At 36.3% G+C, this 27,119-nt stretch overlaps 1 protein-coding gene across 1 annotated transcript in view; it reads left to right on the top strand.

Moving 5' to 3' along the window:
• CCDC73 (coiled-coil domain containing 73) overlaps positions 1–27,119 on the top strand; it is a 99,257-nt gene that overhangs the window by 56,422 nt on the left and 15,716 nt on the right. Inside the window, 9 exon segments of the mRNA XM_054067293.1 lie at positions 130–201; positions 965–1,000; positions 2,806–2,880; positions 4,908–4,946; positions 12,398–12,533; positions 14,864–14,943; positions 22,022–22,150; positions 22,498–22,557; positions 25,088–25,192. Of these exon segments, the coding sequence (XP_053923268.1) occupies positions 130–201; positions 965–1,000; positions 2,806–2,880; positions 4,908–4,946; positions 12,398–12,533; positions 14,864–14,943; positions 22,022–22,150; positions 22,498–22,557; positions 25,088–25,192 (732 nt within the window).

The following is a 27,119-nucleotide window of genomic DNA, read 5'->3' as shown; positions in this document are numbered from 1 at the left end:
GTTCTGTTTTTAATCAGTCATGTCTTTCTAAAAACATTTAACAAGGAATCAGGTTTTTTCTTGAAATACTATATATATGTTTTCCTGTAAGTTAATATCTAAAACACACCTGTTATTTCACATGAGCAGGAAACACTGCAGCATCAGATGGACACATTGCACCAACAAAACAAAGAAGCTATGGCAGCTTATAAAAAACAGGTATCAAAATAAAGACTTCTAGCTTTGACTATAAGATTTTAAAATATGATGGTATAATAGCAAATTATCAGTTAGTATTAAAATACTTTTCTGTGGATTACAAAATGTTAGAATATAGAGCTTGAGGCAATCAGATCTTTTTCTTTCTCCCAAACACAGTATAATGCCTGTATTTTGACATCTCTTCCCAGTAAATCAGTCTCCCTGGGTTTTTTCATTTTTATTTTTACAAAAATTCCTAGAGAAGATAATGCTTCTTTTAATCTTTTTATTTTTGCAAGGGAGAGTGGTGGTGGTCTCCTCTCTCCAAGATGGCATCTGCAAACTTAGATTCATAAGCCACGGTAAAGGGTCTGCCACTTAACTTACTCTGTTCAGCTTCAGAAAGTGTGTTTCAGTCTTTCAAATCAGGGTTGTGGATTTTTTCTCTTTAATGTATACTCAATAAACCTGAGTGCTGAAATAGCTTGCAGAAAGCAGTCTTAGGAGCTGAAACTGTTGCACATGGTGATGAAGAGTTTATCACGGATGTTGCATCGCAGTCAGATCACACAAAAAAGAAATTGAGAAGCCACTAGGTTTTTCTTTCTTGAAAAAATTTATGAGTCACAAGCTTACTGCTTGTTACAGAAAAATAACAGGACGTACACTATGCAGGGTAATAGAACTACTTTGTCTTGTCAAGTTGCATGAATAAAATTAATCCTACGTGTTATATTGATTTGGCTTTTCTTTTTTTTTGTTAATGCCACTGACAATCAAGTTACAGGCAAGGATGTTTACCATGGAAGAAGAAAAGGTACTCTGTTACAATTACCTGTTATTTGTCTCAAGTGAAGCATGTGAGCAAACAATAATGCTACATAACTTACAGAAAATGTTTAAGTACAATTGAATTATTTTTCTTGTTAGGGCCTTTGCAGAAGAAATTTCATTATAACCTTTTATACTTTCTTTCTTTTTAATAGCGTGTGGAATTTTTTAATTATTTGTGAAATGTCACTTTAAAAATCTGCTTATGCTAAAAATCAATTGGAGAATAAGTCATCTTTGATAGTTTATTTTAGGGGTTTGGGAGAAAATGTCATGAGACTTTTTCACGTTCTAGTGAAAAAAATAACAGTTGTAACTCGTTCAGTAAATCGAGATTTTTATTTACCTCAGCTGCATTCCTAAGGAACTTGAGCTAAATTAAAGAGACATATACCTAAGCCTGAATTTCTAAGATTATTCTTAACTAAATGAGTTTTTATACCAAGCTAAGTGCCTTCTTCCTCGTCTGAATAAGGGATTTGCATTTGGCATACTAGGAACCTGTTTCAGAGAGTGAAGCCAATGAATGTCTACATATAGACTTTTATTGTTTCACTTAACTTTCACAATGATAAGAGTGGATGAGTATGCTATATGAGTATTCCATGAGAACTTGCACAGAAATTTGGAAACAGCTGAAATTGGTGGCAAAGTATATTGTTGTTTGCGTTTTTATTATCTGGTTGAGTTATTTTCTTGCTTGTATTCAGAGTTTTTTCTCATTAGGGGATCCTGTTTGTCCACACATACCTACATAATAGACCTTGATTTGTACTTCCAATGACAGCTATTGTTTCAGAGTTAAATTGTGTGATGATTTTCTTTTTTAATCTAAATACTTCAATTGAATCAAAATAGTAGTTTGCTTTATACCAAAGCAATTGAAAGAATAAATTAAGCTGTAATGTTTCAGAACAGAGTTTGAATAGAAAGTTGAATTTTTGCTCCAATTTATATTACATGTACTTTTACTCAGCAAGGTGGTTTAAGGAGATTGCACAGCCAGCACTTGTGTTCCATTTATTAGAAAGAAATGGAACACAAGGAGTGGTTGGTTGGATGTAGTTGTTTTGTCTGACATGTTCTCTAATATCTAGATTCTGCTCTCCATTGTATGGATTGCAGCCCAAGATTTCTACCTAATTTATTTCCACTGAAGATCTTTGACTTTAGTCATGTGCATGTATATGTGTGTATATATATGCACACACATGCATATTTTAAAAAAAAATCAAATGTGCTTGTATGTACTAATTAATGAAGGCTCAGCTTGACAGGGTTCTGGGCCATCCCATATAAACTATATATTACCTAAAAGATTGGACCAGATGATCCTTGAGGTCCTATCGAACCTGGTGCTCCGTGGTTCTGTGATTCAGTGTTTGTGGACTGGAAAAGCTGAGAAAGTTGTTTCTCTGAAGATGCTGTTACAAGTGGATAAGAAAATGGATTTATCTGATACCTTCTTTCTTATTTAGTGTCTGTCTTCTAAACTACAGTAACTTATTAATTCTGCCTTTCTGTCAGGCTTGCCTCTCCCAGAGTAGAGAATTAAAAAACTTACTGACTAGTCATAAGTGGTGAAAATATACTGTTGTGTTGTCAGTTTTCTTTTAAGAGCAATATATATGTGTGGTTTAAAATTATTAGCCTAATTTTCACCTGGTTTCACCAATGAATGTTTCTGTCATAGCTGCGAAGTGCTTTATTTTAGTAACATTCTTGTTGATCAATTCTTGTTGTAAATGCATTTATTCTGCCCAAATCCTGAAGTACAGCTTTTGTTGAAAGGGAAAATATCAAATCGCTGTAGAAACAAAAGAAAAAGAAATTGATGGACTGAAAGAAGCATTGAAAGCATTACAGGTAAACTCTTACTTTTGTTAAATAACTTTCTTGGTATGCAAGGGTCTTGGTTTTTCACTGATAAGAAGATAGGTTATTTTAAGAGAGTCTGTAAGGCCGTCTCATTTAATCTTTCTAGTACATGTACACCTCACCCTCTAACACTGAGTTTCTGTTCTGGTCTTCAGTGTGAAGACTACTGTAAGTTAGCCTTCCAGCAGAAGTTGTTCTGCTCCAGGAAAACTGCAGACTCATTAGAAGACCAGATAGCATGTGAAATGTGTTTTTGTGTCATTTTAATAATCTTCCTCTTCCTTTCTGTTCTTGTCTTCATGCTTCTCACGTATCTGGAAACTCTGGTTTTGGACTCCTCAACAGAAATAATTTTCATATTCAGCCTCCAACTCACTTGGTTTTTATTCCTTTCTTTTGTTTCACTTAGCGGTTTCTGTATTTACCACTTAATACATGGCTCTCTAATGCCGTTGTTCAGTAAAAGTGAAATTGTTGGATAAAAGCACAATTTACTCTGGTGCCACTTGGTGTTATTTCTGTGTTGTATTTTATATTGTTATGTGGTGTTGGAGCAATTGTGGCTGTGATTCAGTTACTTGAAATAAAGTAAGGCATAGGGACATAACTAGTATTTAGTTTTCTTCTAAAGACCAAGGCAGGTGTATTGAAAATGGATTAAAATAGTAGAACTGTGAAGGATTTTGTACAACACAGAAGAGAATTAGCATTGTAATGCATTGACAGGTTTCAAGTATTAGCAGGAACTAATTATCTTTCCACCTAAAACTGAGCAAGAGAATAATTAGTTCTTTTGAAAACAAAATGGCTGTGACGGATTATTAGCCACGATTTTGCAACATGTTTGGTTCTTACTAACATTCTCTTATAATGGGATGCATTTACTTGATATCAGACTGTTTAATCACTAGTTAACACTGATGGTAGTTAAGGAGCAAAAGAAGTTTATTCCCATGGCTGGCCACCTATGCAATAGCTGTAAAGGATTTTGTTGCCTTGTTCAAACTTAGTATAGCACAGATGATGTAGAATATCCCTCCATGGTCTGCTGAACATAATATGTGGGCAGCAAAGCTATGAAAGATTCCACTGGCCTTTCCTTTGTAAGATAAAATAGAAGAAAGTCTAACATTAAATGTTTAATGTTCACAGCTCAAACGTTTGTGTAACAGCGTAGTTTAGATCTAGGAAATTCTGCTGTTACTTGAGGAAGTGGGAGGTCACAGTATACCTGTGGACCCAGAAAAATTGGTTGGAAATCAGCCTGAAATAAGAGCGAGGAATTTCTATTTTGATTCTGTAGTCCTCTCTATCCAGAGAGTCAGAATTCTGCCTTAAAATGATTGTTCTCTAGTCTTAGCGTTTTTCTAGAAATATTTTGTGTAGAAGATTTACACACATGGGGTTCTTTGACATTTCTGTTTTTTCTAGATATTGTCAATGTTTCTTTAAATGTTCTAAGAGAAATGGGGAGTGCAGCTCTTGCAATTGAAAGAGTTATGCTAGTGAAAATTTTCTGATGTTAATGATGTATGGAAAAGTGTTTATGAATTCAAATGTCAGTATAACATGTTTTGGTTGCCACCATTCAGAGTATATACCCAGATATTTTTTCCAACAGGGAACATGCTTATATTCCTCTAGGACCTGAGGGAATACTTGCTCTTCAATCTCTGTTTTCTTCTCTCTCTAAGAGTCTAGTTTACAGACTGCAGTCCATGTACATATTATTTTTATGATACAGGCCAGAAAACAAGGGTTTATGCATTTTCAAAATTCTTCTAGTAACAAATCAGCGTAAAGCATTTTTACATAATTTAGATAATTTAGATATTGAAGTGCAATTATGTAACGTGATCTAATGATAAAAGAAATAGTGTCATCATTAATTCAAAACCAGTGTAACTGTATTAGATTGGCAATAAATGCAATTAAGTCTTAGGTATCAGAATACTTACATAAGCAGGTTGTTGTTAGGAAAAATGTAACTAAAATTTAACTTTTTTGTTTTACAGATTTCGAAGTACACTTTACAAAAGAAACTGAATGAAATGGTAAGAAATTAATAAAAGTAAAAAAAATAAGGAACTGTTTTTATGAAAAGAAAATGTCTGCTTAGGGTATAATGTGAATACTAACCAACTCTAGTAATTAACTGATGTGTGATATTTATTGCAAATAACCAAAAGATGTGATATCAGCTTTGAATCTGAAAAACTTTCAAATACAAAGTTTTTAGGTTTTTATAGTTTGATAACTACTGTTTATCCAGTAGCTTTTTTCTTCCTGAATAAAGTAGAATTAGTACATTTGTCCTCTTTCTACATTAGTGAAGATTTTTTACAGCGTGCATTTTGCATAATGTAATTGTATAACCCTTATAGTTACTTATAAGATCTAGCATGTTCCTCTCAAAGAATAGAGAATTTAATGTAGTTCTTAGGATTTTTTTTTTTTTAAGAAAAGCTAGTAATGTTTTTCCTCTCACTCTTTTTCACTCCTCAGAATTACTTCTTAACATCAGTTCCCCTGAACAGTTTAGATTTCTCCCAGTCCGGCTTACTCCCTTTGACACAGAGAATAAATTCATATAGAGTGACAGCATAGTTGCTCTGAACCCTGTTGTCTGTTTTAGGAAGTGAAAGAGTGAGCGCAGAAACATTGCTAAGCTTGATTGAATAAATGCTGTGAAAATTCTGCTGCTGCTCAACTGGAAAGAATAAAGATAATATTGTCAGACCATTACAAACTGTGATTTTAATTAAGAAGCTCAAAAAAATAGAGTCCAGTTTAGCTTTAAGTACCATGACATTTGTACTGAAAGTCATCTTCAACGCTACAGTGGTTTTACACAAAATATGGTGAAATTGAATAATGTGCCCTCTGACCTGGGAGATAAGGCTACAAGTTAAAGATCAAAGGCAACATAAAATGTATTTTGTCCTACTTCACTTTTAACTGGTACTTAGTCTTAAAATACATCTAATCTAAAAATGTGTTTAAAATATACAAAATTATTGAACTTACATTTAGGTCATTTCAATATTACATTTCTTTTATAACGTGCAAGCTCAGTCTTCCATATGAATGAGACTATTTAAATCACAACACTTTTTCTCGAAGAAGGAAATATATACGTGCTGGGTTTTTTTTCTTATAACCTTTCCCAATAATTGATTATTTGAATATTTTTAAAACATTGAGGCTAGAATTCCTCTTTGTGTGTAGGACTAAACATAGTATATGGCTTGGCCATATTTATATGAAGAGATGAAAACAAAACAAGTACAAAATAAACAGAAGTGAATTCTTTCCTACGACTTTATGCAGCAGCAGGCTAATACAGACAGTTGTAGACTGGATCAAACTTTACCGACATTACTCCTTGAGTGTTGCACTGAGTAAATGGTACCTTCTAGGGATCAAAGTAGTAGTAGCCCATTTAGACCCTCATGGTTATCACAAAAGGCAAAACGTTTATAAGTAAAATGGGTGAAATTTCAAACCATTAATTTATTTGAGACCCATTTCTATTTCTATTTAAAGTTTGTTAAAGACCAATTAGATCATGCCCTGGCATGAAAGTAAGCAGATGTGCTGTTTAGTTTCTATGTGGCACCTTAGAAACTGTGCCAGTCAGTGAAGTAGCTTTTGTATGTGCTGCGGATTGAGCATGCCTTTTTCATGTAGCATTTTATTCTGGTTTTTTCCCCTTATTTCTGTTCTTTTAGTATGCTAATATATTGCACATACACCATAATTTAACATGCTACCCAGTTAAGTTTATGTAAAAATGTAGTGATGATATAATTGTTATTACATCTGCTAGAATTTTCGCAGAATTGCAGATGACCTGAGTTGGAAGGGACCCACAAGGATCATTGAGTCCAACTCCTACCCCTGCATAGGACAACCCCAGCATTTACACCATGTGTCTGAATACATTGCCTGAATGCTTGGTGGCTTGACTTTCTTGTCAGGCTTGGTGCCATGACTGCTTCTCTGGGGAGCTGTTCTAGGGCTCCACCACCCTCAGGGTAAAGAACCTTTTCCTAATATCCAAACTAAACCTCCCCTGACACATCTTCCTGCCATTCCCTTAGGTCCTATCATTGGTCACCAGAGAGAAGAGATCAGCTCCTCCTCCTTTCCTTGTGAGGAAGCAGTAAACTGCTAGGAAGTCACCAGTCAGTCTTCTCTTCTCCAGGCTGAACAGACCAAGTGTATTCAGCCACTCCCTCAGTTTTGAAATAGTGGAAGTTTTTGTTTCCTATTGAAAGACTGTATAGAGACAGAGAAATAGAGACTTTATTTTTCTTCCATCTTTCCTTTGTTTCCACAGTAAGTGTTGATTATTGTGTGCAGCGTAGTCAGTTTGCACCTTTCTGCATGTGGATAGGAGCGCTCATGCAATCAGGAGGCTACAGGATGATTAATGCTAGGGTCTGATAGAATAAGCTTGAGTGTGGGTTCTTTTTCGTGCTGCTGAAATAAGGTAAAATAATGGAGAAGAATGGCCTTGGTCAGGTCTTGGTTTATGCTTTTCATTTCCTTGGTCTTCATGCATTTCCTGGCCGATGATACAATGTAGAAGGCAAGAACTCTCATTGTAGAATACAAGCTGATGCTGGGTTGAAAATAAAACCCTGAAACATTTTTCATCTGTTCGTGTGTTGCTTTGAGAACTGGAATTATCTGATCCTAGGCATGTCTGAGAGTGAGCATTTAGAGTTATTTGTCTTTTGCAGTACCTAAATCTTAAATAGATATCATGATGCTAAAATGTAAAAAACCCCTCAGGAACGAGATTAAGGCCAGTGTGGCTTGCTTGGTTTAGAGACCAAAACTCGTGTTGCAGAGTTGTAGTCAATGAGGAGACATCACTGCCTATGAGGTAGTGATTCAGTGCATCAGTATTAATGAGTAAAGCAGATGGGTTTACTGGCCCTCTGAACGACCACTAATTAGTCTAGTTTCACTTGCTGACTGTGTTTTATACTGGTAAACTGAGTGTTTGTGAGGCCATATAGTGAAGCTGCAGTCAAGTGATATGAAATGATCTAGGTTCATTAAACTCTACTACCCTTCGAAAGAGAGAAGCTGCTTCCAAATAACCCCTTTTGTTCCCAGCAGACAGTCTCCTGAGCTGTGCCCAGGATCTGCTTACATGAGTGCTACTTTGCACAGGCCAAAATGCCCGGGACACTTTAATGACAGGACAGGCATTTCCTGAGAGCTTCCCTGCCACCATTTGGTTTCCTTATACAGATGTAGTTGCCAAATGAATGAAAAATAAATTCCTGTAAAAAGTTAAATAAATGTAATTTTAAAAGTTATTTTGTTCTTAATAATATAAGGTAGGAATTTTATTGTTATTTCCTTTCCACGTTATGTAGGAATTTGCCTGTAATTATACTATGTTGTTTAAAAATATAGTGAGAAGGCAGTGATACAGTATAAATCAGAAATAATTATTTTTAAGTAGAAAAATGGTTGACTAAAGGACTACTGTGGAAAAAAAAAATCCCGTTTTGAAGGTTTACAGTTGGTAACCCTTTGCATAATTTTCACATGAACTTGCCTTGGATCTCCATGCCCTTACAACTCCTTTGTTTCTCTGACACTTTCACCTCCCAATTACCACCTTCTGCTTCACTGACTAACTCTGACTAGTGACTCAATTTCCAGAATATCTTTGAGATATGAGCCATTCCCTCTTTGTCTTCCTCCAGTCACCTACCTGACCCAGAGCTATTTCTCTGGTCTAGTTCCACCAAGAAATCATTGTGCCTCAACAAACCATATGGCCACAATCAGTTCCACTCCCCATCCCAGCTTATCTTTATTACTGGTGGAGGGCAGGGCAATAATTCCTGTTCTTGCAGTATCAGACGTTAAGAAGGAGAACAAGATTTTGTGACTCTTACTCCACCTCCAGGGTCATACCCTCCCTGTCCTGCAGTATCTCCTAGTGTTTCTTGATTGTCTTCTATGGAAGAATGTTTTAAGACCTTTTAACTATGAGCAGCAGAATCACATACTCAGGCTTTTATTTTACCATTGCAGTAAGCCTGGAGAGCAGATTGCCATAAAAAATCATACGCGGGCAATTGGTAAGCTCTTAATAAAACACTTAAGTAAGACAATCCATTTTATTACCGGAAAGAGCCCTGGGTTACTAACAAAGCACGTTTCTACTTTTCTAGTGAGAAGGAGGAACTAACGCTATCTTGGTGACTTAAGAAAGGAATTGGGAGAACACTGAGAAAAATCCATATAAAAGAAAGTGCAAGAAAACTTAGATCTTGCCACAGATAGTACGAGTCTCAAATTAGCAATGCCTCCCTGTTCATCGATCTCTTACAATAAATACACCTGAATTACTATCAGGAAAAACAAATATAAATGTTCCTTTTTATTTTTTTTGCTATAAATCCACATCGTAGCATTAGTTAAGCACAATTCTTCAGTAGTTTACTTCTGATTAGGATAAAGAGAAAGTATGTAAACATTCCCAACTTACTTCACTTGCAGTGATTCTGTAAGTGGTGATGTTTCTTTACCAGTGCTTCCATTATGACTTTCCATTTGCTGTAGTGTGTTTAATTTCATACCTTATAAAACATGATAAATTTGTATTGTATATCTGGTATTGCTAGCCTTATGTTGGTCATTTCTTTTGATTACTTACAGCTTTTATTATCCTCTGATGCTTCGTCCTGTATTGCATTTGTTACAGTGTGGAAGTGGAGCCTTACGGAAGCCAAGCAGACCGGGCCAGCTTCATTCTTGTGTAATTTTGAATTTACACACAGGAATGAATTTGGCCCAATTCATTTTAATTGCTTTGTTGCTGTAGATTAGAAATAGATTAGATGTCTAAATAAACGGATATCTTTTCTGAAGAATTAATTTAACCCACTCTCTTCAGGGAAAATTAATTCTAAAATTGACCACATAGTACCTACAAATACAGTATAAGAAGGAATGCAAAAACCATGGTGTGTGTGAAATAAAGGATAACAAATATTTATTTTTTTTTTAAATTGGGGCATCATAGACTCCTGTGGACATTTTTTTCAATCACCCCCTCACAACACAAGAGAGAAATTAGTAAAATTCATGAAACTTATATGTATTTTACTTAATTACCTTGTGGGATTAATTGCAACAAGATATTACTTAGGCTAAGATTTTAATAGAAGAAAAAAAGAAGTCTTACATGCTTACAAAAGCAGTTAGAACCACCACCCATACAGATACATAATCTTAAAGTAGTATTGAATTTATCATATTTCAAGACACTGTAGCTGCTAATCGATATTGAGGAATTAATAATTATTCATTCGAGTTTACTTACATTTTTCTGGGAAGCATAGGATATTAATCTGCATTTGAGCACCAATCTAAATGAAAGTCACCACTATTCTTTAGAAGTAGTTGATACACTTCTGATTTTTAGCAAGTATGCTAAAATTCTTTTATCTAAGTTTGTCAAATACACGAATACTTTCCCAGTTGTTCTTGCACTGTGTCATTTTTAACAGTCCCAGAACTGGAATGGATGCGGCTGGCTAGCATTTCTGGAGGTGGCTTAGTCTGACCCTGCCCTGCTCAAAGCAGGGTTGCTTAGAGCCAGTTGCACAGGGCCATGTCCAGTAAGGTTTTGAATATCTCAGCAGGTGGAGACTCCATAGCCTGTCTATGCAGCCTGTTTCAATGTTTGACCACTCATAATTGGTCATACAATTGGTGGTCATACAATTGGTAAATACACCCTCAAGTGTAACTGAGGTTTCTTGTATTTCACTTCGTGTCAGCTTTTTGGTCCCACTAAGAGGAGCCTGGCTGCATCTTCTTTATTTCCCCTGCTGTCTACACACGTTGATAAGATCCTCCCTCAGTCACCTCTTCTCCAGGCTTGGACAATCCCAGGTCCACTCCCTTAGCCTCTCCTCACGTCACATGCTCAAACCCCTTGATTATCATAGCGGCCCTATACTTTGAACAGTGCTGTATTGGCCAAACCTCAATATTTTTGTTTGAGTTTGTATTGTAATATGGCTTACAAAGTTTTCCTTGTTGAGTAAGACCAAGTTATGCTGGAAAGCATTTAGGACCATAAGAGGAAGATAGTGCTTTGACTACTGGTTTTAGAAAGAAGACTGAACACCGTTTGCATAATAGATTGCTTTTTTAAAGTAACAGAAGAGAATAAATGTCTGTAGGCCTTATTTTCATGATGTGTATGCAGGCACTGTTGCCAAAGTTAAAGGAGCTCCTACTTTTACCCGTCTCTAGCCACTTACTCATTTCTGCCTTGTGCCTCTCTATGAAGGTGCTGTGGCAACTGGTTATGGGCACTGTGATTTAAGCTGTCTGGAATTTTTAAAAAGGCCCCATATTTTGTTGTATTGTTGCAATCTGGGAGCGTGGTATACTCATATTAATGTACAGTAGGGACAAATAAGCAGCTGGGACAATGAGGTACAAACATTGAGCTGCTGAAGCCACTGTATTGATTTGAAACTGCAGCCAAAGCCATGGGCAGGAAAGAGATAGCTCATGTGGGGTGGGTACTGCGTTAATGTGCATGAACATCCTACATCAACAGAATAAGAGAATGCAGTGCTATGCTAAGTGGTATAGCGCAGCCATCCTATAGCGCAGGATGACAAGTATAAACCACAGGCAGCATTAGCACGTTAGGCTGTGTTCACAATACAATGGCAGATTAAATAACATGCTTATGTTATGTAACAGAGGAAAACTTGAAATCAGGATTTGAAAACAGTTAAAACAGTTCTGCAGACGTATACATGAAAGTTCTCATAAGTAGAAGGGACAACATGCAAAAATATGTTGAAGTACTTTTTTTGATAATCTAACATACAGGTGAAGGTCTTTGGAATGAGATCATAGAATCACAAGATGGTTTGGTTGGACCTTAAAGATCACCCAGTTCCGACTCCCCTGCCATGGACAGTAACGCCTCCCAGTGGATCAGGCTGCTCAGGGCCCCATCCAACCTGGCCTTGAACACCTCCAGGGATGGGGCATCCACAGCTTCCCTGGGCAACCTGTGCCAGTGTCTCACCACCCTCACTGTGAAGAATTTCTTCTTAATGTCTAATCTAAATCTTCCCCCTTCCAATGTAAAGCCATTCCCTGTGGTCCTATCACTCCATGCCCCTGTAAAAAAGTCCCTCCCCAGCTTTCTTGTACTCCCCCTTCAGGTGCTGGAAGGCTTCTGTAAAGGTCTCCCTGGAGCCTTCTCTTCTCTGGGCTGAACAACCCCAACTCTCAGCCTGTCCACATAGCAGAGGTGCTTCAGCCCTCTGATCATCTGGAAACAGGTAATTATGTTTCAGTTATGAAACAGTCAACTGAGGTATTTGGGGAATTACTTTGAATTTAGGCTATTGTGTTAAAAAGCATTTGGAGAGTTGGTTTATAAATGCTAGTAACTGTCATTAAGTAGGTGCTTCATTTATATTTCTAACAGGATCAAAAATTACAGATGCACTTAACAGCAAAAGAGGAGCATCACAAGAAACTGAATGAAGTTGAGAGGTGTTATGCTACTATTGCATGTCAGTTTGGAATCGTAAAAGGTGTTCACGGAAAACTAGAGCATAATGGTATGTATGTCTTAAATGTCCTCCAATATATGGTTTTGCTGTATTTTGGAAAAATCAAATATACCGACTGACAATTCCTATACCTCAGTAGCTTCCCCGGTGTTTCTATGACCATGCCAGGTTAAGTAGCACAGGCCCTGTGCTTCCTCTGCTCTTTGCTGATACACTGCTGCGGTTGTGTGCGTGACCAGATAGTAAATTATATTGAGGAGCTGATTTGTGCACAAAACAGCCCACCAGCAGACCTACGCCTTCCAGAAAAATAAAAAATCATGCTTAATTTGGATCAGCTTCGCATTGCCATTCAGCGTAATCAATATAAACAGTTGTACCAGCTCAAATGAGGGGGTGAAAGTCAAGGAATTAGCAAAAAGGGGAAAGTAAATGCTAGTTAAAGTAGGTTTGATGTTGGGAAATGGACAGAAAACAGTAATGAAATAACAAAAATTCTTTTGTTGTACAGAAATACAACATCTTGAAACCAATTCAGTATATAAATAGGGTGGTGTGAATAATTTTATGCAGTTGTGTTACATAAATTCTGACTATTATGACTATTCAAGCTTTATAAATCTGTACCTCGTCCCTGTTCATATGTTGAAACATAAATAATTACTATTCTATATACTTTTATTTTATATAAAAATACAATTCTTGTCTATACAATAATAAAGCTGATAACCTCTGGTAATAAAAATACCTAATTTGAATTAAGTTTGTACCTATTTATTTGAGAGAGAAAACCTTGTTTGTCATAACGAAGTGATAAATTTCTATGCAAATATCACAGTGTACGTGTAGAATATGGAGCTGTGTATTGTTTTGTGTGCCTGCAGTTTTCATCCGTATAAATGCATACATAGGACATAAATAAAAATGAGTATTACTTTTTAATGAAAGGGAGAAGTACTTCTATAAATCAAGAAAAAAAAAAGATACATTTATCAGCAGTTCTGAGTGAACCTGTAGAAAAGATTAAACATGTTACTAACTGCTTCTGTTCAAGAAGCCTATCTATCCACCAGTTTAACTCCATTGTATCTTTTACTGCAGAGAGAATTCCCTTTGCATTGCAGTATGTAAGATGTGCAGTAACACTTGTAGGTAACTTGTAAATTCTGAGCAAGAAACTGCAGTCAATGGAAAAGTCAGGCAGAAAGTATATGAGCCATTTCTTATGCAAATTGTTTACATTTATAAACGATTCTCTATCTGCTGTATTAAAGCAGTATGTAGGAAAACAAGAAAGTGGAAATTGATGTGTTATAGTACTGTATAAGGAAAATACCACAATTTATAACAAAATTAAAAAAATATTTCCTAACCAACATCTCACTATAAATATTTCAAAATTAGAGAGTGAACACATGACTGTTGTTGAAAGATAGGAGAGAGTTTTACCAGTTTTTGCCTGCTTGCTTGCTTTTGTGTTTTTTTCACCAAGTTGTATCAGAAGATATTTGTTACTTTCTTCATTATTTTCTTTTGTGAATCAAAATTGCTTATTCTATTGTAAGGCTGTTGTCCTTCATTCCCCGTGATGCTTAACATCTTTAACAGAAAAGAAAAAGAACTAGGAGGAAATAAAGAGGAATCAGGAAATAGAAAAGGTTGAAGAGAGACCTCAGAGGATCAAAATCCTAAGATTGAATAGAGGTGACTGAAAAAGTACAGGGGCCCGTGAATATCTTCAGCTTTTCATAGTGAAACTTTTCATAGTGAAACTTCAAGCAATTTCGTAGAGGTATCTTGGCCTCAGTAAAGACTAAGAGAAAATTCCCTTCCATTTCAAAAGGGACAGAGCTTATTCTTAGTGTTTTCCTCTCCATAATCCTCTGCTGTTTGCAGTCTTCCATGTCCTATATGCATATAAGTCTGTACATCTATTAACTCAGTTATTTGAGTATTCTGTGGTTCATTATGTTCTGTGTTCCTCTAAAATTAAACTAATCAGAAAATTACAAGCAAAAGCCTTAGTTAAAAAAACAAAACTAACATTAAGACTTAATGGAGAAGCGATCCTAATAAAGTGACACCAAATGACACTAAAAATTAAATTATAATATTTTTTTTAAAAAGCAAATGAACTTACATAGAAGTCTTAACTCATTGTTTGAGGTATAGAACAATTGATTCCACCTGATGTAATCCTCCAGTGTAGTACCACACTATCCAGAAACAGTAGTTGAATCACATTTTCAGTCATGATCTCCTTTCCATGAAGATGTTTAATTATTTTAAAAATTAAATACACATACATTGCAGTTATAAATCAAATATTTATTCCAATCTGGAAGTATATGTTAACATGTTTTAACTTCTGTTTAAAGTACAGGAAGCAATACAGCTCAATAATAAGCTAACATCAGTGAATAAAAGGCAAGAGACCGAAATAAGTAATCTGAAGGAAGTAAGTATAGTAAGCATTTCTGAATGTGTAAGTGGGATTCTTCAGGACTTCTACAAGCTGCTGTAGTATTTGTAGAAGTAGTGGACAAGCAGCAGAACTCTTCTTTCTCCTGAGTAATGACTAAATTAGTCTTATGCTCCTGTGTTATGCACAGATACTTCAGATGAATGCCAATTAAACTTTGAGCAGCTCTGAAAGGTGCCTGTAACCTGGGGATTTTTATTTACCTCTATAGAGTCCTACTTATTTCTTGTTAATTATTAGCAACCTCTCTTCTTCCTGTGCTGCGTTGTCATTACTTCTCCAATCTGATATGGAAAGGTAGCAGTGGGGTTTTCAGTTTAGTCAGAGAGGTAGAACATGAAGAGTCATTGCCCTAGACATCAGCTGGTGTCTTGAATATAGAATAAAAAGTGTAACTGAGTCTCCATCAGCAACGAGACAGTTCTGTGACAGTGCAACTGAGACATTAGGTAATAGTGGGACTATGGACAAAGATGCTGTCTGACTTTCCATCATCTTCCAGCGGTCCTGGCTGACTGGGGAAGTTCCACTAGACTGGAGGCTGGCTAATGTTGTGCCCAAGAAGGGTTGCAGGGAGGATCCAGGGAACTACAGGCCTGTCAGTCTGACCTCAGTGCCAGGGAAAGTCATGGAACACGTAATCTTGAGTGCTATCATGAAGCACATGCAAGAGAACCGGGTGATCAGGCCCAGTCAACATGGGTTTACAAAAGGCAGATCTTGCCAAACTAACCTGATCACCTTCTATGACAAAATGACTCAACTACTGGATGGGGGAAAGGCTGTGGATGTAGTCTTCTTGGACTTCGGTAAAGCCTTTGACACAGTTTCTCACAGCATTCTGCTTCAGAAACTGTCTGCCTCTGGCCTGGACAGGCGCACACTCTCCTGGGTTGAAAACTGGTTGGATGGCCGGGCCCAGAGAGTGGTGGTCAATGGAGTTAACTCCAGCTGGAGGCCAGTCACAAGTGGGGTTCCTCAGGGCTCGGTACTGGGTCCAGCCCTGTTCAATGTCTTTATCAATGACCTGGATGAAGGCATTGAGTGCACCCTCAGCAAGTTTGCGGATGACACTAAGCTGGGAGGATGTGTGGATCTGCTGGAGGGTAGGGAGGCTCTGCAAAGGGATCTGAACAGGCTGGACCACTGGGCTGAGGCCAGTGGCATGAGGTTCAACAAGGCCAAATGCCAGGTCCTGCACTTGGGGCACAACAACCCTATGCAGGGCTACAGACTGGGGGAAGAGTCGCTGGAGAGCTGTAGAGAAGAGAAGGACTTGAGGGGAATGGTTGACAGCCGACTGAACATGAGCCAGCAGTGTGCCCAGGTGGCCAAGAAGGCCAATGGCATCTTGGCTTGTATCAGAAACGGTGTGACCAGCAGGTCCAGGGAGGTGATTCTCCCTCTGTGCTCGGCACTGGTGAGACCGCACCTTGAGTACTGTGTTCAGTTCTGGGCCCCTCACCACAAGAAGGATGTTGAGGCTCTGGAGCGTGTCCAAAGAAGAGCAACGAAGCTGGTGAGGGGGCTGGAGAACAAGTCTTGTGAGGAGCGGCTGAGAGAGCTGGGGTTGTTTAGCCTAGAGAAGAGGAGGCTGAGGGGAGACCTTATTACTCTCTACAACTACCTGAAAGGAGGTTGTGGAGAGGAAGGAGCTGGCCTCTTCTCCCAAGTAACTGAGGACAGGACAAGAGGGAATGGCCTGAAGCTCCGCCAGGGGAAGTTCAGGCTGGATATCAGAAAAAAATTCTTTACAGAAAGAGTCATTGGGCACTGGAACAGGCTGCCCAGGGAGGTGGTTGAGTCACCTTCCCTGGAGGTGTTTGAGGAACGGGTTGATGAAGTGCTTAGGGACATGGTTTAAGGGAGTGTTAGGAATGGTTGGACTCGATGATCCAGTGGGTCCTTTCCAACCTGGTGATTCTATGATTCTATGACCACTAAGCTCTTTTCTGCTCACATCTATTCAGAAGTAACTATTCACCAGGTATGTTTCAGACTTGCAGTCTTAAACATATGTGATAGTGGGAAGAATAGTTATCTTTTCCTTTTGCGCCATTTCTTAAGTGCTGACAGGAGATGAGGAAAGGGACCCTCTGAAATCAAAATTGTCCTGTAAACTCAGTATCTTTCCATACCACATCTTTTTCATATCTCCTTATCTTTCTGTTCTGTTATGTTTTTTCCCCTTTGATTCTCTGAGGATTTTATGTAGGGAACAAATGCATGTTTGCTTTTGGCATAATGTTAATCCCCAGCTGTAATAATTTGTAAATGAGGAGAAGGGGCTATGACCATTTTATATTTGAGTTAAACTGATCAGATATTGGATGTTTACCTACCATGACCTTTGTTTGCCTGAAAAAGGAGATTTGAAGGTACAGAATTACTTGAAAACTCTTCCTTAATCTAGTGTTGGGTTTTGTTCTTAAGAGCACACAGCATCTTTATCATTAAGGTTCTCTGGAGTATGATGTCTGTAGAAGCCTGACATAAAATTATATTTTAACTTGAAAGAGAGACTTATAAATGGTAAAGATTTTTTAATTTGTTTAGTGCTTTACCTTCTCTAGTGCTTTACTTAGTTTTTGGATTTATTACATGAAGATATTTTAGCCACTAAAAAGACTAATCATGAATTCAATCTAGATTTGTTTAGTTATAGACTAGACTGTAACATGGTAAACCTCGGTGTCAAAAAGGTAGCTTTTGAAGTGACTGTTTGATCTCAATGATTTCAGAACTCTTATCATCATAAAAACAGACTGAGAAACACACTAACAGTAAGACAGAAAACTAAAAAAATTTCTCAAATTAATTTCTAAATCACAGTTGGGTTTTATGGAATTTAGAATTTTTTATTTAGCTACACAATTCAAATTACAGGTTATATATTTTTTATATTTTATATAAAACCTATATATATTTATCTTATATATTTGATGGATGGAAGAGCAACAGAAAATTATTGAAGTTGTTAGTGGTGATAACTTTCCTCTACAGAAAAGCCGTATTTGTTAGAATGCTGATGTCATCATTGTTATGAAGGTCTGAGGACAACTTCGTCTTGTGTTGATTTGGTACACTACAACTGTACAATACCATTTTTTAAAAGGAATTCCTTTTTTAAAGGAATTGTATTTTTTTAATGTCAAAAAAAGACATGCAGCTAAGAGGCAGCACATCTTTACTGTAATATATTATAGATATCAAAATCTAGAAGTTCTAGGAATTTTTAAGCATCACGATAAATTAGATTTTTGCTTTTGGTTAAGAAACCAAGAATAATTCTTTGAGGGTACATCATTAGAGAGATAATAAAAGGAAAATGTTTAAGAAAATTTTACATATTGAAATTTCTAACAGAGGTGTGCAAGATAAGCTGAGAGTTATTTATGTGCTCCAGTAATCAAACATTGCTTGTTCCATTTTTTTAAGCTGTACTCTTGATTTGTAAGGTCACCAGAGATGAATTTTAAATAAAATACTGTTAGATAAGCAGATAAAGGGGCCAACTGAAACTTAACCTGGCTTTCTCAGTTCACCAGGAAATGCCTTTATCCTGGTTATTTTTTAATTTCTTTGAGGTTGGTTAGTATTTGACTATCCCATTCTGAATCTCAGTGGAAAACTGAACTGGAATTTAAATGCCTAGCCTTTTCTCATTCACATAGTGCTTCACAGCAATGATTTATTCTGCAAAAAAGTAGGCATTTGTTTATTTGTATATATAGCTTTATTAATAGAAGCTGTATATAATTGAAAGACATGCATTTGTCCTCAAAACGCAGAATTTCTGTGACAAAACCCAGTTAAAAATTATTGTGAAAAATACAGCCCATTTTTCAATATTCCCTATTTCAACAGTTTGCTTATAAAACATTTTTTGAAAGTTGTGTGGTGAGAGAGTGCATATCTGAACGATAATGTAATGGCATTTGTTCTGTTTGTGAAGGGCTCTGGGTTCACCTTTTGGGTTAGTCTGTAAGAGAACAGAGAATTGGTGCTCGGACCTAGTAAGAAGTGCCCTGAGATGGTGTAGTTTCATTATGGTTACTTTGTTCTTAGCTTAACCCTTGCAAAAGTGATCTTAAAGCAGTCTTCTGTTTTCCCTTGTTGTGGACTGTGTCTGTAGAGCTGCAGAGATACAAAGCAAGGAGAAAACTTTGATATCTAGAGGAGTTTGGAAGAGGAATTACCACGCTGGTTTCACTTGCTGCACAGCTCAAAGAAGTCATATCTACAGCACAAGTTGGGAAAACGTATAAAGCTGGGTTTATCCCCCCTGGAGACTTGACTGACCTCTAACCCAGTTTGTGGGTTCTTCCCTCTGTAGCCTTAGTGCTGGAGTGGGAGCGACTATCCTTACTACCAAAATCTTGATTTGACTGTCAGATTTCATCACAGCCATTCCTTTGACTCTGACCAGGATGATCTCACACATTTGTTCTTAATGGGAATATGAAGTTAATGAATACTATTCAGCATTTAGGGGTAAAAGTAAACTAGTGAAGCTATGAAAATACTTGCATTGAAATCTGACCAAGAAAAGCAGCAGAATGAAACAAACCTTTAAAAAAACGGCTGTGCTGCTCAAGGCCTGAAACATAACGAGAGTTGCACTGAGCTAGGAAGAGAGCAAAAAGATATAGTTGTAATTTTGGATACACTTAAAGCTTGCATAAGATACCAGCACAGTCTTGGGTGGTGGTTACATCTGCCGGCGCTGGCTGCCTTTCTAGTCCCCTACCACCACTTCATGCTGGCATGTGTATTTGTGTGGTCTGGAGGGAAATTAGAATGAAAAATTTGTATGGATCAAAACTACACTTTACCAAAAAAAGGGAGTAAGTTTTAGCTTAGATCAACTGCCAAAAGGCAAATACATTTAAGGAAAAAGGACTGTTTCTTTTGTGGCGATCCTGACTTACACTGGCCTGAAGTGTTCCTGAAGTTATGTCCCTAGGCATTGGCTGCTAGAAACACATCAAAGGAATAGGTTTAAAGCCTTATCATTCTTTTTTTAGCATTCCCCCAAAACTGATAAAATTATTTTCCAGATTCAATTTAATTTATAGAGTTGGAAATACTAAAGTGATCTTATTAATTACAAAAGTTACTAGAAAAATAAGCAAAAACTCTGAGGGTGAATTTTTAATTTCAGAGTACAGAAAAATGTACATACCTTATGTATAATATTATTTTATATTATTTTCACAGCTACATAGTTTGTGTTTTCACTCACCATGGAAAAGTTTCCCATTATTTTTGGTGATCTGGTTTGTATTGATTCCTTTTAGGGTTCTGTTGGATTTCGGTGGTTGGGGTTTTGTATAGTTTGTTTGTTTGGGTTTTTTTCCTGCCTACAGCTTTGGTAGATTAGCAGATCTAAGTTTGGTTCCAGATCGATTATACGCATCTACCTGCTAAATAGAAAGAAGAAAATCTAGTCACCTTTTCTGCTGCAAGGACGTGATTTACTTAGTACAACTTGTTCTTTCCCCATGACAAAATAAGTAGTATGATTTTTCTGCACACAATAAACTCTTGAGTTTTGGAAAATATATATATTAGCAGATCCATAGTGGCTTTTGCACCTGCTTGTGTAGCACACAACCTGTGAGCTGTGTTCAGTATACCATTAATCTAGCTCTCTGTAAAGATTGGCATAGGGCACCTTTTCACTTTTACAAAGTTAAAACTGCTTGCCACTTCAATGTAGGAACTCTCCTTGCATATTTCATTACAGAGCCTTTTAGTAAAAATAGTACAATTCATACATGTTTTTACTGCAAAAGATGGAAAAAAACTTACTAGGTTACAAAATGTCAGAATTCTAAAGCATTGCCGTCTTTGGGTTCTGAAATTGATTCTGCAGTTGCACTTAGTACTTACTACATTGTTTTAGATTTATTTATGGCTAAGATACATGAGAAATAAAGCCTCTAGCAAAAAAATGATTTATTTACAAGTAGTACCTATACTTGTATTTCCTGTAAAACTTTGTATTTGTGAATTTCAGCTGCAAAGTAATCTTCCCTTTTTCTTTTGTACTGTTATATGATTTTGTCCAGAACAGTTAAACCATTGGTCTGTGATAAGATGGAATTCCAGTTTTGTGAGGAAAAGTTAAACAGACCAAACTTAGTTGTTAGATAAAACTATAACCATTCTGAATGCTTGGTTCACCACTATGGCATCATGAAGAATTCTTGATACTATCTGTGAACAGCATTCATAACCTCTGCTATTTGTCTGAGTAAACGTCAGAACGCTCAAGGAGAGAGCGATATTAAACAGACTACCTTGTACCAGAATGGGAGGGGTGGGGGAGAACAGAGCACAATATTTATGACTCCAGGAACTATAAGTTGTAATTTAATGAGATCAAAGCATTTGCTGTTTATTTGCTGCAGTAGGAGCTTGGAATAAACTGGTTAGAAAACAGATACCAAAAAAACCCAGGATATTTAAAAGATTATCAAGACTATAAAATCAAAGGCATATTTTAGATGAAAATCATGTTGTAGAAGCCTTTAATATAAAATTAATTTAGCATTCTCCTGAGATTAAGTAATTGTTTCAGGAAAAGCAAAGATCCTCCAAATTTATAGCCAGTTCCTGTTTTTACCAGATAGTCACTGTTCTTCCTTTTTTCCTCCTGATTCCCAGGAACATACACAGTATTTCTAATAGGTACTTTATTTCTATTGTATATCTCAGTGTAGGAGGCTTTACCAATACCAACTTAATGTCCACTTCTACTATACTTCTTGGAAGAGAAATAACAAAATGCTTAAGTATTATAAATACTTCAAACTGTAAAACTAGCCCAATAACATTTTACCTCTGGAAATAAACTGCTAGCCACGTGTGACCAGTTTAAAATTTGGCAAGTCAGTCTTATGACTTTCAGTTCGTCTAATTTATTCTGTTGTTTCCATACATTATTTAAAGGTAGGGCATGACTCAGGATAGTTTAAAAGATTTGTCTTTGTTTTGAATTGCAATGCCAATAGCGGATGAACTATTTATACGTGTTTCCTGTTTTAAGGAACTGAAGAAAGTAACTATGGACTTGATAAGGTCCAAGGTCACATCTCAGTACAAGGCGGGAGAAGAAAACATCAATCTTGCAGCAAAGGAAAAACAGTTTCAAGAACTGCAACAAAAAATCAGAATGGTATTTGGGAATTTAAACAAATTAATTTTTTGGTTAATATTTTCTGTTCTTCATTCAGCAAACATTGTGGCAATGATCTCTGTCATGCATTCAGATCAGCGATGCCTTCCTACTAACCACATATACAATATAACAAAATCATTTTCAGAACAACCTTTCCTATGGAAGTAAATATATTATGAATAGAACTATAATTTTATAGTAAAAAAAATGGATGACAAGACATTCCAAAATCATTCAGTTTCTTTAAATAGCCTCATGACGATATCACATTGATAACAATATTACTGAAGAAAATAGACAGTAATTTTAAATGCCTCTTACTGTTCTTCATGGTTTTTTTTAAGGAAACAGCAGTTAGTAAAAAAGTTCAAGAAGAAAATACTCACATTAAAGAAGAAAAGCTGGTGAGCTGTTAATATACCTTTGCTATTTAAAATTTACCTAAGAATATGTGCACTGTATTTTAGATTTAAGTTTCTTAAATGATTTCACCAAGCTATTAAATGTAATTAAATCAACTTGTTAACTTTTCAGAAATATTTTAATACTAACTTAAATGGGATCTTACTCCTCAGATTTTAGAAAGTGTATTACCAGAACAAATTACATTATTTGACACCTAGTTCCAAATCTTGCCCTTTTTCTTTGAATTCAGATGGGAGAAATTTGGTATATCCACCAATACGTACCGGTTCAGTACAAATAAGCAATAAGGTTTGCATAATATGCTTGTTCTTCTGCTTTGTGGTTGCCAGCAGCTTACTATAATACTGCTGGTATTGGAACGACATGTCAATCGTATACAAAGGAAATGATGTTCCATTCATACAGAATATATACATAAAGAATATGAAGCTATACCTATACAGAGCTGAACAGAGTTAAGACTGTCTTCTATTGCAAACTCAGATATGTTCCAGATTTGTTTTTACTTAAACAGCTGCAGAATTTTCACTCTGTAGTTCATTAAAACAAACATGTCAGAGAAGTGTAGCATTCTTTTTCTCAGAGAGGGACAAAAGTGGTTACTTGTTTGTAGACCTACTGAGCACTCATCGGAGGCTAATCCAGCAGTACTCTTCCAATCTGTAAAAGCCCATTTGTACTTTGAATTTGCTTTTTAAACCTGCTTGCCAATAAACACAGAAAAAAAAAAGAAACATAGAGTCATAGAATAATAGAATGGTTTGTGTTGGAAGGGACCTTAAAGATTATCCATCCAGTTCCAACCCCTCTACCATGGGCAGGGACACCTTACACTGGATTAGGTTGCTCAAAGCCTCATCCAACCTGGTCTTGAACATACTCAGACCTCATTATTCCCGTAGCCCTGAATGCACTAAAAGCATTTATGTGGAGATGCTTGTAGGATAATTCATATGCATATTCAATATGTATTATGTGAGAGAAGAACTCTGTTTTGTTTCTTTATTTTGTTCTGTGTGAATTGCTCAGGGTTGGTTTGTTGGCTTTTAATATACAGAGAGTTCTGGAATAAATCTGGGGAGGGCTCTAATATAGAGATTAACTTCATGTTTTCTTCAAAAACTTAGGTTAGAAGACCTTGATTTCTGTATTATAAAGCACTACAAATTCACTATTTTATTAACTGAAGATATTGGCCTCAGTAGTTTTTGGACTATGGTCAAATATATTATCTAAATTACAGCTGATTTACACTGAATTTACACTAATTTACACTGTATGCAGAGAAGCAATCCTATCTAGTTGAGTGAACACTGTACCAGATTTAAAAGATATGGCCAGCTCTGCTCCTGACCAGTCAGATGGCACTGGGCAAGTCATTCCACATTTCTGTGGTTCAGTTTTATAGATGTAAAATTGAAAAAAAGATAAATTAGGCTTCAATGTAAAAATGCTATTTTTCTCTGCATGAGAGTACACATATATGAAAAGGAATCAGAGTACACCTAAAATGACTGCATTTTTAGCAGACAGTTCTATCTGTGTTTATGATAGAACCAAAACCAGATAAATTTGAAAGCTCTTCGTAACTTTTTTTTTTAATACTACTTTCCTTTCTCAATATATTTTGAAGCGACTGAGCACATTTAAGACTCTTTTCTACCTGAAACTCAGGGTTTTTTTTTCCTGTGCAGGTTGTCCCTTAGTAACTGCTGTTCTGGTCTTCAGGGAGCCGAGACTGGCTTGGCTTGATCATTCCCTCTGTCTTTGACTCTTTGGAAATGTGTATAGTGTTGTGAAATACTGAAACTCTGTCTCCATTCCATCCATGTTTTCAGCTAACTGCAGGAAATTTAATGGCAGGACCTGTGGGTTTGTCAATCTATATCACCACTTATTTTTCTTGAAGTAACAATATAGCTTTGATGAAAGTACTACAAGAATTCAGATAGTGACAGCAAAATCAGATGTACTTGCACTATATGATGCAAAATTGATGTGTGTTAGTTCACATATATTAGGATTTAATTTAAGTGATACAGAATAATAAGGACTGTCCATTAATGGAAGTCATTACTTACTTGTCATATAATTTCCTGGGATTTTCCATAGTTTCCAGAAGTATAATATAGTACTAGAAAATTACTCTATTAGAGTAATTGAACTTACAGTGGAGTTTGAATTGATACATTTCATTCAGATTTGCACTGAAGTACACTTAAAGCATTAACAAATTGTTCACTTTGCTTATAAGAAAATTCCCTGAAAAAGAATAAGTACATTATTTTCTCCAAGGCAAAAGGCCAGAACAACTTACGAGTTGTTCTGATTTCTTCCTACAAGTCCTTCGACAGTGTCGATGTTAGAATACATTTTTATATACGTAATTTTGTAACACTGGCAGAATCAAAAGTAAGTATGTTAATCTAAAGGACATAAATTATCTACTTTTTAAACTTCAGAAAGAAAATCTTATTCACTCTATCTTAATTTGTTTGCTTTAATAAGGAAATTCTGAGCTCTCTACATTGTGTGCAGGAGCTGCTTCAGCGCATAACCCAAACAAATGTTAGAATGGAAAGTGAATTAAATGCACTGAAAGAAGAGTATCAGGTCAGATTTTTCTTGATTAGACAAGCTGCTACTATCTGTTATGTATTTTTTAAGTACAGGGCTGTTAAAGACATCTGTATGCTTTTCAGAACTTTTGACCTCACTTCCATCGCTCCCTCAGCTCCTTAACTGTCAGCATGAACCTTGAAACGCAGTCTATGGTTTCCCTCTTTTAATTCTCCCCCTAAAGTAAATCATGGTTGCCATTCTTATCAGCCATTTCTGGAGAGTAAAGCAGGAATATATTGAAGGTTGCTTTCAAGTATTTTGAAGTAAAATGATTTTATGACTTTTGTTTCTTCTAATTTTCGTGTAGCTATAAATATCTTTCCTGGAAAATACTTCAAATTTCAGATCTTCACAACCAGAGCTTGTCTCCAGTTTTGTTAGAGCAGAGGGACTAAAAAAGAGCACATCTGTACCCATTTCTTGTTGTGTTGTCTGGTGTGTTAATGGGGTGGTAAGTAGTCACGCTGCAGAGTGTGGAGTTGCAGTGTTCCTCAGTCCCTCTTTGAGCATGTAGAAATGGCTCAGAACAGTTTAGAATCTAAATGACATTAGCAGGTCAGATTGGCTGGTAGTGCACTAAAAATGAAGGTCCTATCTGTTCTGGACAGATGTGCCATGCAGAGTTCAGGTACAACCATTAATTGCACTATTAATAACTATGGTCTTCTATTTGGCCAAACATAACCACAACCATTCCATTCTTTGCTTGGCCTGTGAGGTCAAAGTTTTGAACTAGGATCTCGGTTAATTTCAAAGTAAACTTCCTCTGTGCACCTACACGTCTGTTTCTAAGTAAATGCTTCTATGCTAAATTGAAATCAGTTTTACTTCACATAAGCCTTTACTTTGTCTTTTAATAGATGTAAGCAGTTTGCTTTCTGTTACAACATAAGTATATGAATTTTGCATTTTGATGAAACAAGTAAGATTAAAGATGAGTTATGTTCTCCATCAGAAACTATCTAGAATTTCACCAGGGATTCAAGTACCTGCTTTGTAGTACTGGATAAAGCTGTAGTGATTGTAAGGAGTCACTGATTTCAGATGTTCAGGTTCAGTTCATTATGAATCTTCAGAGTTCTCCAATACCTTTCACATATATTGGCTCTTTAAAACAAAAAATAAATGACAAAGCGCAGTTTAGGGAGAAAAGGTTTGTGGTTTTCTTAGCATGTTTTAAACTTTTGACCAAGATTAATTTGGCAATTCTAGAGCCAAGGGACTGTTAAAGTAGCACAATTTACTGCAACCTCAGTTCTTTATACCTTGGGTCCAGTGCTGGAGTACTTGCTATTCATACAATACTGATGTCTGTTAAACTAAGGCAGTGCAATTTTTTTTTTTAAGACAATTGAAATTACTCTCTAAAGTAAGCTAGAAGCTTGAGGTAATTGTTATATAACCTTACTGATGATGACTTTCAGGATACAGGCCGTCCTTTAGGATCTTTGTGTCTGGATTATTGAATACCAAGTGTATTCTAAAAATGCTTTTTCTGATTGTGTTTCTGAGCTGTTGTTTACCATCTCAGATAAAGTTTACAGTATGCCTTAAAGCTCCAGCTATAACTATGAATGGTACCTGTGAAACTTATCTTTGAGGATTCCACATAAATATCTACAAGTCTAAGAAAAGTATAGCTTGTTTTCTGGTTGTTAAGGTATGAATTGAGTAAAAATCTCTGTTTTGCAGCCTGTACAGGCCAGAAATTTATTTCTGTTTGCAATTATGGTAATTGTGATTAGAGAACCTGCTTTGATTTGGGTCCTGTTTATATTAGACATTAGGAAGGTATTAATGTTTTCTTTTTTTTCTAACAATAGGACAAACTATTTCTAGTTATGAAAACTTCAGTGTAAGCTTCAAGAGTAATTTCTTGCAGGCACAAGTACTTTAGATGAAATTAGTGTTACAAGAC

This window comes from Cuculus canorus, chromosome 5 (assembly GCF_017976375.1).
Source record: "Cuculus canorus isolate bCucCan1 chromosome 5, bCucCan1.pri, whole genome shotgun sequence".
Taxonomy (NCBI): Eukaryota; Metazoa; Chordata; class Aves; order Cuculiformes; family Cuculidae; genus Cuculus; species Cuculus canorus.
The sequence above is the reverse complement of the archived record's forward strand: the minus strand, read 5'-3'. Positions and strand labels throughout refer to the sequence as shown.